At 30.0% G+C, this 14,476-nt stretch overlaps 1 protein-coding gene across 1 annotated transcript in view; it reads right to left on the reverse strand.

The window, feature by feature from the left end:
- The window catches only part of Ctf4 (Chromosome transmission fidelity 4), a 74,034-nt gene that overhangs the window by 26,892 nt on the left and 32,666 nt on the right, over positions 1–14,476 (reverse strand). The window contains exons 9-13 of the mRNA XM_067276872.1: positions 11,622–11,706; positions 10,233–10,283; positions 9,142–9,277; positions 3,634–3,827; positions 287–471 (exon numbers count right to left, since the gene is read on the reverse strand). Of these exons, the coding sequence (XP_067132973.1) occupies positions 287–471; positions 3,634–3,827; positions 9,142–9,277; positions 10,233–10,283; positions 11,622–11,706 (651 nt within the window). The remainder of the gene's footprint in view (positions 1–286; positions 472–3,633; positions 3,828–9,141; positions 9,278–10,232; positions 10,284–11,621; positions 11,707–14,476) is intronic.

Raw genomic sequence — 14,476 nt, forward strand, 5'->3', positions numbered from 1 at the left:
TTTAACGGATATCGAACATCCATACAGAAACTGATTGGAACCTGAAGCAGAGCCCAGAAGAGGTTCAAAATGGTTTGTTTGTTGATATTTATATGTGATCACACCTTAAAAGGTTCTGGGTACATAATTTTTGAAGTTAATCAGTTAATCCCTAATTGAAATAATGCATCTTTTTTTTTTTTATTAAACTAAAGTATTTATTTTAAATATTATTAGATTTACAAAAAATATTTTATAATTTTTTATATAATCACAAATAGACATTTAAATTAAATATAAAACTAACCTAGCATTCTCTTTGTCTTTAGAACATGCAAGTAATAACCCTTCAGTAGATAAAGAAGCCATAGTATGATTCAATGAATTTATTAAATGAATTGCATGATGTATGCTAGTATCATGAAATTCAACATCAATAGAATTTTCTTCTTCAGTATTATAACACTTCACAATTCCAATGTTATTCCACACCTAAAATTAGCAATTTTTGAAAATAAATTATTTAATTTACATTAAATAATAAAACTAGTAATTTAAATTATATCAAATCAAATACAAAGTTTTCATTAATGGTTAATTTAAAAAAATCTTTCAAACTACAAAATATAAAATCAACAAGAAAAACAATTACTAAGAACCAACTAACGTTTTCGGCCTCGGTGGAAACGTTAGTTGGTTCTCTATCGTATACAATTACTAAGAAATTATTAATGAATAAATGTGTTTATTACATATTTATAAAATAATAAATTGTATTATATACAAATAATATGGATATGGATTTTTATATGCCAATCAATTTTATTAAAAAATCAAACATATTAAAAAACTACATATGAGTACAATTTATTTATTGTTTGCAGGTAATCAACAGATATTAATATAAGTAAGACAAAATTTAGAGTTTAATGTAAATCCTTTAAATGACAAATACTGATTTAATAATTATATAAATCTCAAAATTTTAGATTTAAAAAATTTCTTTGTAAGTCTGATTAAACTATTTCTTTAAATTATAAAATAGCTTAAGTAATAAAAATAAAACTAAGAGAGAAATGCTTCGATGGTGTGTATATAAACAACTGTTATACAGCTTTCAAGTACTTTTGAGTTATCTCACTCATCCTCTAAAAAAGCAAAACAAACAAGAATGTGTTTCATTGGAAATCTTATAGATTTGGAATGCTTAGATATATTCAAATACAATCAAAATAAAATAAAAATAAAACCAAGGAGAAATTATTAACAGTATATTTATAAATATACTTTTAATAATTTTTCCTTGGTTTTATGTTTATGTTTTATTTTATTTTGGCTGTATTCAAATGTATCATTCTGTAAGGTTCCTATAACAATGTGCTCTTGTTGATTTTTGCTTTCCTGAGGATAAATGAGATAAACAGACAATTGATAGCTATGTAACAGTTATTTATATAGATTCCATTAAAGTATTCTCTCGTATTCTTTTACTTGTGGACTTCTAACTTACAACAGTAAAACTTTCCTACTGTTTTTTTGTTAATGAAATTAAATTGTATATAGGGAAAAGTTGGTTAATTTTAATTAAATACAATATAGAGTAAATATTTCTAAAAATTTTATTATTACATATAACTTATTGATATATATAAATACACATACAGTACAATAGTGATATATATAAATACAACATAACAATATAATTTCAGTAATTTTAATCAGAGCTAACCTCATAACAATATTTACATAAAAGTATGCTACTATTTATATTGCAAATAAAAACAAACAGCATTTCATACATATCTTTGAACTAATATACAATTCTGATTAATTTTCATATCAATTTTTTAAAACTGATTCAAAACTATAGAACTTAAACTCATACATGACAAATTAAAAGTTCAAATTAATAAATTAAGGACACAAAGGCATATAAATCATACATTATATATCATATATAATAGACATAGTAGACAGAAAAAATGCCTAGTTAACTCAAAGAGTAATCATAATTATTTTACTTTCAAATACAGTACAATGCTTTTTAATGGAAATAATAATTATGTAAGGATCTTAGATTTTATAGAATCTGATCACTTTGCATAAGTATACTGATATAAATGAAGTAAAAAATATAGAAATTTTCTTACAATCTCATTCTCTCAAATAATTTTCTTCAAAGCAAATTATTTGAGAGAATAAAACAGACTGTATGGAAAGTAAAAGATAACCCAAATAAAAATAGCCTCAAACTCAGCTTCTGTAGTTTGAAAGCTTATGTCAAGCGATTAGTTCCCAGAGAGTAGCAAGTGAAATTTAAAAGAAAAGATGTACAACAACATTTCAAAAATGCAGGAATAGCTGAAGGACACTATTTCTCCATAAGATCATTAACATTTTCATTGATGAACTCAGTTATGTGTTCTTCTACATGCTACATTACAAATATCTATGTAAAGTTACTAGTGCTATTTCCAGCATATGCTATAGAAATGTACAAGTAAAATACTATTGTAAGACATTCATAAGGTATTGATTGCTTTTATTTCTTCTGGGCTACTTTTTTATGGACTATGTAATAGAATAGCTTATGTGAGAAGCTGAGGGCACAGGGGCTGTTCCCCAAATGCCACTTAATTGGCACAGTCTGGTAGAAACTGCCCACATTGTCATTGGATGGCTTTAAAACTGATAGGAGGGCAAGTTATAGAGTGGGGGAGGTGCGATGGTAAGTCGAGAGATGTCCTACCGTTCGAATAAGACAGGTTCGCAGGCATAAAATTTAACAAAACTAAAGTTTATTATACATCTAAATCAAAAGGATACATATGGATCATACAATGAAAGGTTAAATGTGGTTAAACTACAAATTTTTACAAAAAGAACGGCGACTAATCTAGTTCCTATGCCACGTGCCTAATTCTGTGACTAACATGAGAGAGTTCACAAATATCTAACTATACCTCTAAGTTTTAGCTGATGTAACGCTTGTTCATTTGTATGGAAGCTTTAAAGCTGATGAATGTCATCTTGATCATCTTAAAGCTGATGAGGGTCTTCTCCTGGGACTGGATTGGGTCTGTTCAATGGAGGTCCAGGAGACCAGGATGGCCACAATCAAAATTATAACTTCCTCAGGACAAAGTGCACCTAACTTCTGGTGTCTCCACCTTTTATACAATTTGCATGAGAACTTAGTCATGTGACCTTCCATTGTTTTGAAAGTGAAGGTTACTTTTGCAGGTGTGCGAGCTTGACGATGACTTGCACCGACGTCATGGTGTTGTCTTTCCCTTCTTTCACCATTGGATGTTATTGTTTCACAATGGCCTCTTAACTTTCCCATCCATTTGTTGCTAGTTGAGTTGTCATTCAATCTGATTTGATGTGAGGGTTTTTTCCTAACGATCGTAACAAATGTTTACATAAAAATTTTCATAGAAATGGGTTACAATAACCCCAAAACTCATGGATCTCACACTTATAAAAGTAGTAATGTAGTGATACAGGCAATCACTAAGCTTCTGTTTAGATAATTAAGTATTAACATTTCTTTTATATACATAAAAAGAAATAATACATTCATATTAATAAATACATTAATATAAATAGCCTTAGCAACAAATTAAATTATTTAATTTTACAGTATACTACCATGAATCTGTGATCCCAATGATCAGGTGTTGAAGAAGGTTGAAATGCTGGTTGCAAAGATGTTAGAGTAGGACCTGATGGAGGCTGAGATGGTGGAACAGTTAGTGTTGACATTTTAGTTTCATCATCATTCACTTCTTGTAAACCAAAAATTTTTGGCTCCAGACTAGCTTTGATGGCACCAATATCAATATCTAGATAAAATCATAATCAAAATATATTGTTAATATTTCATAAACATAATATTTTAAAATATAAAATTTATTTATATGTATGTTTGCATATACTTAAAAATTTTCTGTAATTCTTGTTTAGCAAAAATTAATTTTTAATAAAACAGAATTAAATTTCTTCTTTGCAGATTAATATAATAAAATATATAAGCTGACATTCAAATATATAGAGTTTCTTTCAAAAGTAATTGGCATTTTCATTTGTTTGTGTTGCTGCTATTAACTGTAATCTAAAAATAAAATGATATGTTCATTTATAAAGATTTTCTATTGTGATTAATATGCAGTAAAAATTCTTTAAAGATATTTTTAATGAATATTTAATGAATATTAATCATATCATCAGTATCATACTTCCATAACTTACTTTGTAGATTTACTAGATCTCAATAACAAAGACAATAAACTGTTTTGTAAAGCAATTAAAAAATAATTAAATAAAATAGTCATCAAATATAATAAGTTAAAAATTTTTTTGTTTATTCAAAAACAAACAGATGCATATGGGAAGCTAGATATCATAAACAATTCTCTGTAATAATTAAAAATTAATATAAAAACAGCTGTGTAGACTTGTGAGAAAGGAGTTGCTCAAGACATAAACAGCATCTCTCTTTTCCATATAACTGACAATAATTGATACCTGATGCGCACACAAGAAATTATTTCCAGTGACCAAAAATTACTTGCTTGGCCCACAAATAAGCAGCTGATTGGAGAATTGGAGACTGACTGTCTAGTTTCTAGCTGATTGGACAGTACACAAAGAAAATGGTGTCATTAGAAAGAAAATCCAGCAATGAGTTGCTTAACTCTCTTGGCAACATTTAAAACTGTGTGTGGTGCCATCTGTTATAATATTTTATTAAAAAACTTTTTGTGTGTAAAATCACTTTAATCCATACCGGTTGATTTTCTCACAGAACTCCAGTTAGATGACTCAAGAGTTTATTGTAACATATTTTTACACAGATTATACATCATATCGAGCTGTTGTGACTTTACAGCCCCTCTTCAGTGCTATTAAAAGACAATGGCATGATTATAAGACCCGACATTGTTGTAATTATCAATAAAGATTTTTACAATATGATTTGTATATTTACTTACATGTCTTAGACAGATAAAAATGATTTAAAACTCTGTTACACATTCAATATTTTCCTGATAACTTTTTATATTTTGATTATTATAAAATAGCAAAAAGCTTAAATTTGAGGGTAGGGATGGGTTTCATAAAAAATCATAAATGCTAATAACATGTAAAATCGTCATTAGAAGTCTGGTAAACATTTATTTTAAGATTGGTGGATATCAAGAAGCAAGTGGGTGGCAGGAGGAGGTGCTGGAGACAGGATACTGACCAAATGGTGACAATAGGCAAGGGTTAGTGTCAACGACAAACTTTTCCTTTCCTCTATTAAAACGGTATGAAGAAGCACCGATTTAATGGTTTCCAGATGTATAGAACAATGTATATTAAGGACACAAAGTGCAAGGTTCATAGAAACTTTTTCTAAGAATATTTCCATGATTTTCTCACACAATGGAAAATGAGTTAGGAGGTGTTGGTATAATTTTATGGAACCAAGGGGGCAGTGGCTAAAAAAAGTTTGGAAATTACTGGTATATTGCATAGTCCAACATAACCATCCAATATACAATTGAAGAATTCACAGGTGCCTGCTCCCTGTAGGTCCTTCTGGATCCACTGTGACTGCATATATGGCATGATATGGATATATTCAGTCTTTAAATTTATTTTTTATTAATGTAACATTTGAGATCTACAAAATATTCAAGTATTTGTGGATAGTTCAAAAATTTACTCATCCCTAATTTAACCTGTCAGTTGCGGAGTATCCCATTGGAGTAACCAGTTTTCGTTAAACTGTTGCGCAGTACTCCAATTGGAGTAAGTGTCAATTTTTTTTCGTAATTAACTAGTTGGTGGCAATTTAAGCACTGATTGGCTTTTATCTACATAGACTAAGTCTATTTCAATGAATAAGATATTTGCTACCACCCCATATTTTTAAATTTAAACAGAAAACTTATCCTTTCCATGTTAAGTCTATGGGAGACCCTTCTTTTGTTCATTTGACAGTAAAATCCTAGTTAGCATGCCTGTTGGGCTCTAATTGGTATATTATAGCTAAATGACTATCCTTTAACCAATAAGCATCAACATGGGTTTGTGGGCTGGGAACTTTTTTGGAAAAAGTTATACCAACTCGGAGCTATATTGTCAGCTACAAATGTAAACAAACAATTATAAATCATTATTCTTATCTATTTATAGCTTGAATTTAATAAATTTTTATGTATATTTATCCTATTTAACAAATAAGCATGTTTTTTATAACCATTCAGCCATAAATTTTTCAAAAAACAAATTACTTCCAGTTATCGTGGGACTTCCGTAATGCATAAGAAATACAGGTATAGTCATTAATATAATAAAGTAATAATTGCTTATTATAGTCTACTATTAGAACAATAGTGTAAATAACATATAAATAGAATCAAATACACATTATCAATAATAAAAGTGAATTGACCTAGATTTAGAAAGGCCACCACCTTCCCCACGCCAATCAGTGCTATAATCTATTGGGCATATTATTTGTCTGTGTTGATTTAGAAAGCTATAGTTTTTATTTGACAGAAAATAGACATATCTGAGTAACATATATAACAAATTAATGGATTATTTATAAAAAAGCGATTTTTTAAAATATTTTAAAATCTTAAATTTTATTAATTTTTTTAAAAATACATAATACTTTGAAGTTAACAATCGTAAAGTGTAATATGTACGTGATAGAAAACAGAAAATAGATCATATCTACAACAATTTTTAAGCAAGATATCACAAATTGAAAAACCACTTTAAAAATCACAAAACGTCTATGCAACAGTGGTGTTGTTTTGGATTATTGAGTGCATAGCTGACATAAGTTTGTTTTCTAATCAGTAACTTATTTCTGTTTTGATTTTCAGTGGATGCATAACAACCTTTATAATGAATTTTAGTTAATGAATTGACTATTTTTATTCTGTTTATATGCATAAAGATTTGTTTATTTGCGAAATTTAAATTAGAAATGGCCCACCAGTGGCTGAGTGGTTCTGTTGCTTAACAAAGGGAGTTTGGTTGCAGGTTCACGCCGCTCTCGGATGGGCTGGCCACGTGGAGTTTTCCGGGTTTTCTCCACATTTGTAACACCTAAATAGGGGCAAGTTTCCCTTACAAGACCTCCTAGAAGGCATTCTTTTCCCTCGTGTAACACCACTCCAGAGAAGGCAACAGAGAACTAATCTGGTTGTAACTTCCCTCAGGATACACCTTGGTGTGTTACTAACCACTTATTAACATGCACCAGGTGCTATGTGTTGTCAGGATGTTCTGATATGGCACATAGAGAGAGAGAGAGAGAGAGAGAGAGAGCAAAATTAGAAATGAAATCACAGATATTAAAATAAATCAATTATTTTTGAAGACTTTACATATATTCAGAGATGTATCATAAAAATTATAATCACAACAAATTCAGTGTGGATGGTGCACCAAGACAGATAAAATTTATGGATTAAAAATCAGATGATCAGTGTAAAATCATAATGCAGATGAATGATAAATGATTAGATCACATTTTAAAGATTACTTTTTTCAAATATTGTCAAAATTTGTCCTAAAAGGATTGTATTTTAGAGTAAATTTGAAAAAATTCAAATAGATCTAGGGCTTCTCATTTCCTGGTCTTTTGCTTGTCCCAGGATTCCAGGATAAAAGTGAACTGTTTCCCAGGATAAAATTAATTATTTTTAAGATATACTAAAATATCTTGAAATCAAATGATATAATTATTTTTCATTTTTTAAAGTAATTTAATACATTCCGCAACCTCCAAAATCATATTAATAATGCAGCGTAAGTTATATATTAAAAATTATCTTTGAATTACATAAAAATTTTCACAAATAGAAAAAATCTATTAAAGTTTGCCAGAAACTGCATACAACAACAAAAAAATGCTTTGAATTGAGTTGAAAATTAAAAAAAAAAAAAAAAACTTAGATCAAACTTCTGACTTAAAAGGTAATTTTTGTTTTTTAAATAAAACATCATACAAAATATTATTGTAAATTTTTATAATAAGATTTTAAAAAGCAAAGATAGTCAATAATCCCATCACTCAATCTGATTCTTATTTCAGTAATGGAAAGTCCTGCTACCGAGAATGTTCTTTCTGATTCAATTGATATGAGTGGAATCGTGTTTAATGCATTTAAGAAAAAACAGATGTTATGTGTTTTTTCACCTGTAGCCTGGAAGATTTCTAGTTTGTTTTCGAGATTGTAGTAGTACTTTTTCTCTCTAGTATTCTTGATTTGTCTGCCTTGGCTGCTTTAATAGTGGCATCAAGCTTATAGCAGGATAATTCAGCAATTCGTTTGGCTTTAATAATTAGGTTTATGAAGAAAAACTTCATACTTGCAGACTTCATACTCGTTTGTATCCTTGTCCAATTTGCACAACCTGGCATTACAGCTACACAGTTATTGAAGCTACTGGGCATGGTTAAAAATTAAGACAGCATAAGCACAATTATTCCAGGTATTACAGGTTCTGACAAGTAAAGAATTTTCAGAGTCTTGCCATAAATAAGCTATGTATTGATTATTGACCATTTGTGACATGTCATAAAGAGGAAAAATTTAAAAAAAAACTAATAAGTAGGTTTAAAATTAATAAATACAAATGTATTCTGACAGTTTATGAGTTAGTTATACTTTCTTTTGGCAAAATTTCCACAACCTTAACATAAAATAAGAAAAAAGTAAACTTTTAAGAAATTTGAGAAATTTCCTGGGATGAGAAGAATTTCCCAGCTTAAAAAACAACTGGGATCCCGTTTGAGAAACCATAAATAGATCAATCACAGAAAAATAAATCTGTTTACTGTGATCTCAGTAAATAAATTTATTTTTCTACAATATGTATAGATATTTCACATAGGAAAATAATTAGACAAATATTGTGCTTTATTATTTAAATATGTATGGAAGTTAAACCTTGAGCAGAATGATCTCTAAGGTAGTTTTTATATAAAATTGATTAAAATTATAAAAAAGGTATTTCATTATATATAACTCCCTAAATTATTTCATATCATAGAGAATTTATTTATTTCAAAAGTTAAATCATTATTATCAGCAAAAAATTAAAAAATAAAACTTCTAAATGTATTAATTCTCTTATAAACATTACCATAATTGTTATCATCATCATCATCGCCATTGTCATCATCTGGGATCTTTGAATTTGGTACAGAATCATTGTCAGATAATGCATCATCATCAGTATGTTGAAAAGATTCTTTTATTAAACTTTGTTTTGAAGCATCCTATAAAAAAAATAATAGTAACTTAATAGTTATTACAAAAAATTATAATAAACTTTAACAATATATTTTGAATTAATGTTAACTTCTTCCAACATTATATGGTATATTTAGATTAATAAAACAAAAAACTGTCAAACAGAAAAAATATTCAGTATCATGTGAGTCTGGTTTTACTGTACCACATTTCCTTGATTAAGATGCAGCATGAATTTGAAATCAAATTTGAAGGTTTTTCATAAAGGAAAATTTTAAATAATCAATTTTATTGCATTTTTAAAATAATAACAAGTTAGAGTAATAATACAAATTCAATAAATGAGATAATGTTTCATACTCTATTTCCATACTCTTCTGTATATACATTAACTAGTATTTTGTCTTAGTGCTGCATCATATTATCTTGAAGGCATTTTAGACATTAAAAAGAAGTTTAATTTAAACATTCTTTAAAAAAATAAAAAACATTTAGTACTCCAACAAACATTTAACTAAAATAAATGTATTCCGCTATATAAACTATCTTCAGATTATAAAAATACAAAATATATCAAGCAAACAAATATATTACTTCATTTATCTGAAAAATTTTGTTTTAATTGAACGTTTTCCAGAGAACAAAAGGATTTTTTTGTGTTTACTTTTTCAGCTGAATTTTGTTACATTTCCTTGAAAAAAGAAAATTTGTTTTTATCTCAACAGTTTATTAAGAATGAATTCTAAAAACCTTTTAAAAATTACTTCTGGTAAATTATTCTTTTTTAACTTTATTATACATATCTTCTTTTGAAAATCATTTCTTGATTCACATGATAATCAAAATTTTTAAAAATTTTTTTTGTTTCTTTCTATACATTATTACATATAAACAGATTAATAACAACATAATTTATTATTATTACTGCACATTTTAAATGATTTACTATAATATAGTTATTATTATTAAAAACTTATTTACCATTTTTTCACAGTCAACTGAAGCTACATTTTCTATCAGTCCTAGCTGACCCTAAATTAAAATAAAGCAAATATTATATAAATATTTTAAATTTATTGAGAAAACAGCAAGCAATTAAGTATTTTAAATTTATTTTTTTATACTGAGCCATCAATAGTTCCTTCTTAAGTTTCAATATTAGAAGTAATTAAACTCCTAAATATAATCATTTATAAGTTTCAAAACACCTTTCTCTCTTTTTTTCTAGCAAGTTCTTTAATTAAATCAAGTAAACTAACATTTTCGGCTATCTTAAATGGCCTTCTTCAGGTTAAGCATAATTGGAATGTATAATCATTTATTTAATATTAATTCATAAAACTATAATATACTGTAAAGGTAATAAATATACACTTACAGTTACACAATTGTATAGTCATTTCAATTAAAACACTACCAAAAGCTAGTAAATAATATAACAACTCACAGACATCTACTATACTTATTCCAGTAAGTATGCACCTGCTGTATTAAGTACAGAAAGTGTCTGTGAGTTTTTATAGCCATTTCAATCATGTTAGAGGGTTGATAAGGTTCATACTGTTTGGTTGTAACCTGCTCCATTTTGTAATAGCTTGCTGTGTGGATCACTGGTAGACCAAAGGCTAAATGTTAAACAGGATTAAACTGGAGGTGGAAATAAACCAAAATTCATATTTAACCCAAATAAAGTAACTGGCTAAAAATTTGATCCACAGATTCATTAACTGAAGTTGACCATAAGTTTGATAAGTCTGAATTTTTTAACCATATTAAAGTTAATTTCTTTATACAATTAATATAAGGATAAAAAGCATTCTCTTTAAACATTGCTTTATTAGATCAAGCAACACATTCTGTGTTAAATAATGTATATGACAGATGTATTTTCTTCCCCACGGACTTATGCAAGAATAGTGCATCTAAAAACAGATTTCTCTTACTTAGAGCACTTTTATGAATTGAACATATACAGTATATTTAAAAAATAAATAATACAATATATGCACATAAATTATTGTGATTGTTGATTTTGTGTGATAATGTGTTCATTAACATTTTTGCAGGTTTTTTTCAATTTTAACAAAGTACAATCATGCACTAGATCATTTTCAGACTGATTAAAAAGCATGCATAAATAAATCAAAGGCATACAGCAACATATGCTAATACAAAATGTCTGCAATGTTCAGATCATAATATAACTTATTGAATTTTGATAAAATACAATAAACCAATATCACTCTAGACCTGTAGGTGACAAATCAAACTTTCACCTTAATGTTTTTTAAGAAAGTTCAAATTATATATATAAAATATATTTATTTTCATATATACCCTTGTAAACTGATATATAAGTAATTCACTTACTTGGATGTCACACAATGCTAATTGTTTTTTGTTTTTTGGATTCCATACTAAACCACATAAAGCCTCTGAATTTTCATGCTTATATCTGCAAAAAATAAATTTAAAATAATTAAAAATCACATTCAAATAATTATTAAATCAAATTCTCACTAAAATTTTTGAATTACTGTTTTTTCAAAACAAGTCACTATCAAAAGAGAAGTAAATCATAGTAGTTTATATTAATATCATATATATATATGATATTTTTTACTTATTTTATTTATTAATTCTATAAAATAAGGATCTTAGATTGTGGAAACATTTTAAAGCTAAAATTAATAAGTAAATAACTAAAACTAGTTTTCACAAAATAAAGTTCTAAAACATTCTCTCCTACTTACAAAACATTGGATGTATATAAGTTATAGTTCAGCTTTAGTAATTATATCTTTATAGTTCAGACATACATTAAAAATTTATCACTGTATAACAGCATACATAGTATGCTGTATAACAGCACTGTATAAACATAGTGTATAAACATACACTGTATAACAGCATACTGTTATACTGTGTGGCTGTACACCATATTTTTGTACATATGAATTTTAGATTTAATTAGTTTTAATAATTTTCTCTCCTTCTTAACCCTTCTTTCTAACTTCCTTTGTCCATTGTTCTGGCTTCTGGGAACGCGGGCTTCCCACTCCCCACCCACCAGGGGGTCGTGTGGAACAAAGAATTCGAGTGGAGGACGAGTAAAATCTGGGTCACAAAGAGTCACTTTTTCTCCGGCCGGACACGAGGAAGCACGGACGAGAACAGCGAGCTCGTGAGAGGGAATTCCACGAGGGCCGAATAGAGAGCCGTGAGGTGAGGATCCGGACCGTAGAGTCAAAGACACTGACAAGAAATTATCCTAAAAGATATTTTTTACAACGTTGACGAACCCAGAGACACGCAGAATAAACCACCAGCCGGCATCGGAGTTCAGCGAGAACAAGGGTACCCCACTATCCTATCAATTCTTCTCACTTCCTACTTTTATACTTTTCTATCCTTTTAGGTTTAAGTTAGTTAAGAATCGCGCGGGTTTTATTAGTATTGTCGGGCAAGTAGTTGCCAAGAAGGTAAGCTACTTGGGTTATTGTTACAATCGGACAACAAGAGAAATTGGACTGAGGGAATCCAAAAAGAACTTATTTGTATATATTATTAATCGCGAAATTAAATTCGTTTTAATTGAATTCACGTGTCTGTGTATTCCTATCGCGCTTCCCACTTTACATTGGCGTCCGCGACAGGATTCTCTCCTCGTTGATCCAATTCTCTGTATAGCTGTACTGATTATCAGCCATCGTTGTAAGTTATATGGAGGACAAAGGTACTCCCAGTATGAGTTTAGTGGCAGAAAGCCACAGTGAGAACCCCCCACTCGTGGTTACTGGATTCTTAGGGATGATCCCCACTTTCTCGAATTTGCCTAACGACACGGTAAATATAAATCAACTATTTAGAACCATTGATAATGTGGCTAAGTTAGCCCAATGGGGGGACGAGGTTAAGGTGGCTGCGTTGCAAGCTAAACTAAAGGGTGAACCATTAAACACTTTCTTTTGTTTATTGGAGCAATCGCCTGCACCAACGTTTAAGGAAATTGAGCAAGATCTAATTAAATGTTTCCAGAAGCACGAAGGGAAAGGAAGGGGCTTACTCAATCAATTACTAAATTTGAGGCAAGGAGGAAAGGAATTAGTCAGTGAGTATATCATTAGGACTAAAACCATAATGTCTAGGGCTATCCGGAGTAACCCAAATATCGTGACATTCAAAGATGAGATTATCAAGGAGAGGTTCATCAGGGGATTAGACATAAGTATCCGAAGTCACGTATGTCGCAGGGAACCTGCTACCTTAGAGAAAGCCTTCGAATGCGCTGAAAGGGAGGAAGAGCTAGAAAAGGAATGTAGTAATCCTAGAGACCTCAAAACGGTCTGTTATAACTCCCAAAGCGAAGTGGGTGCTGAATGTACTAGTCCTGAAGTAAACCCTGTCAAGACTCCAAAAGATGAGGATCGGTTAGCCAATTTAGAAAAAGGGTTGAAAACCCTGTTCGAAATAGTTTCCAAGATGGCCGAAAACTCGACCCAGACTACTAAGTCACCTAATATTAACAGCAGACTTTGTTTCGTTTGCAATAGCCCAAATCACTTGGCTAGGAAATGCCCCAAAAGAAATAGTCAGGATTTAAACTAGTCCGGGAACCTGATCAGGGTCAGTGTCGTGTTCCCATCCTCATTTTTAAACTGACCGAATTTTCATCTTTGGAGAGGGGACTCCCGTTAATATGTGGCAGGGTAGTGGGGGTAGAGATTAGATTCTTAATTGACTCTGGTGCGGAAAGGTCTTTAGTTGATATAGCGCTGACTCAAAACGCGAAATTGGCTAAGTCCTTCCAGGTTGCAAGAAGGGGTGAGATCACCCATATCAGAGGTATCAACGGCACAATCTCCACATGTAAGGAAGTCCTAAAGGGATCGATAAGCTACAAGGATGAGATAATACCCGCTTCCCTTTGTTGTATGGAATTCCCGGATAGGCTAGAATACCAAGGGATCTTGGGGATGGATGTCATCAACTCAATCCCGTCATTGATAATTGATGGATGTACATTCATCAGTCGTGAAGCTAGAGTATTGAACCATAGTCCTCGCCCATCGATCATGTATTTCGATTGCTTAAGTAGTACTCTGGTTGGCACCGCCATAACTCCAGGAACTACAAAAACGAATGACGAAAATCAGGTGACTCGCGTCCTCGATAAGTATCCCGGTTTGTTTTCGGAGGGGGTCGAGGATTTGAAAGGCACCGAT

This window comes from Centruroides vittatus, unplaced genomic scaffold (assembly GCF_030686945.1).
Source record: "Centruroides vittatus isolate TY-2023 unplaced genomic scaffold, ASM3068694v2 contig_717, whole genome shotgun sequence".
Classification (NCBI taxonomy): domain Eukaryota; kingdom Metazoa; phylum Arthropoda; class Arachnida; order Scorpiones; family Buthidae; genus Centruroides; species Centruroides vittatus.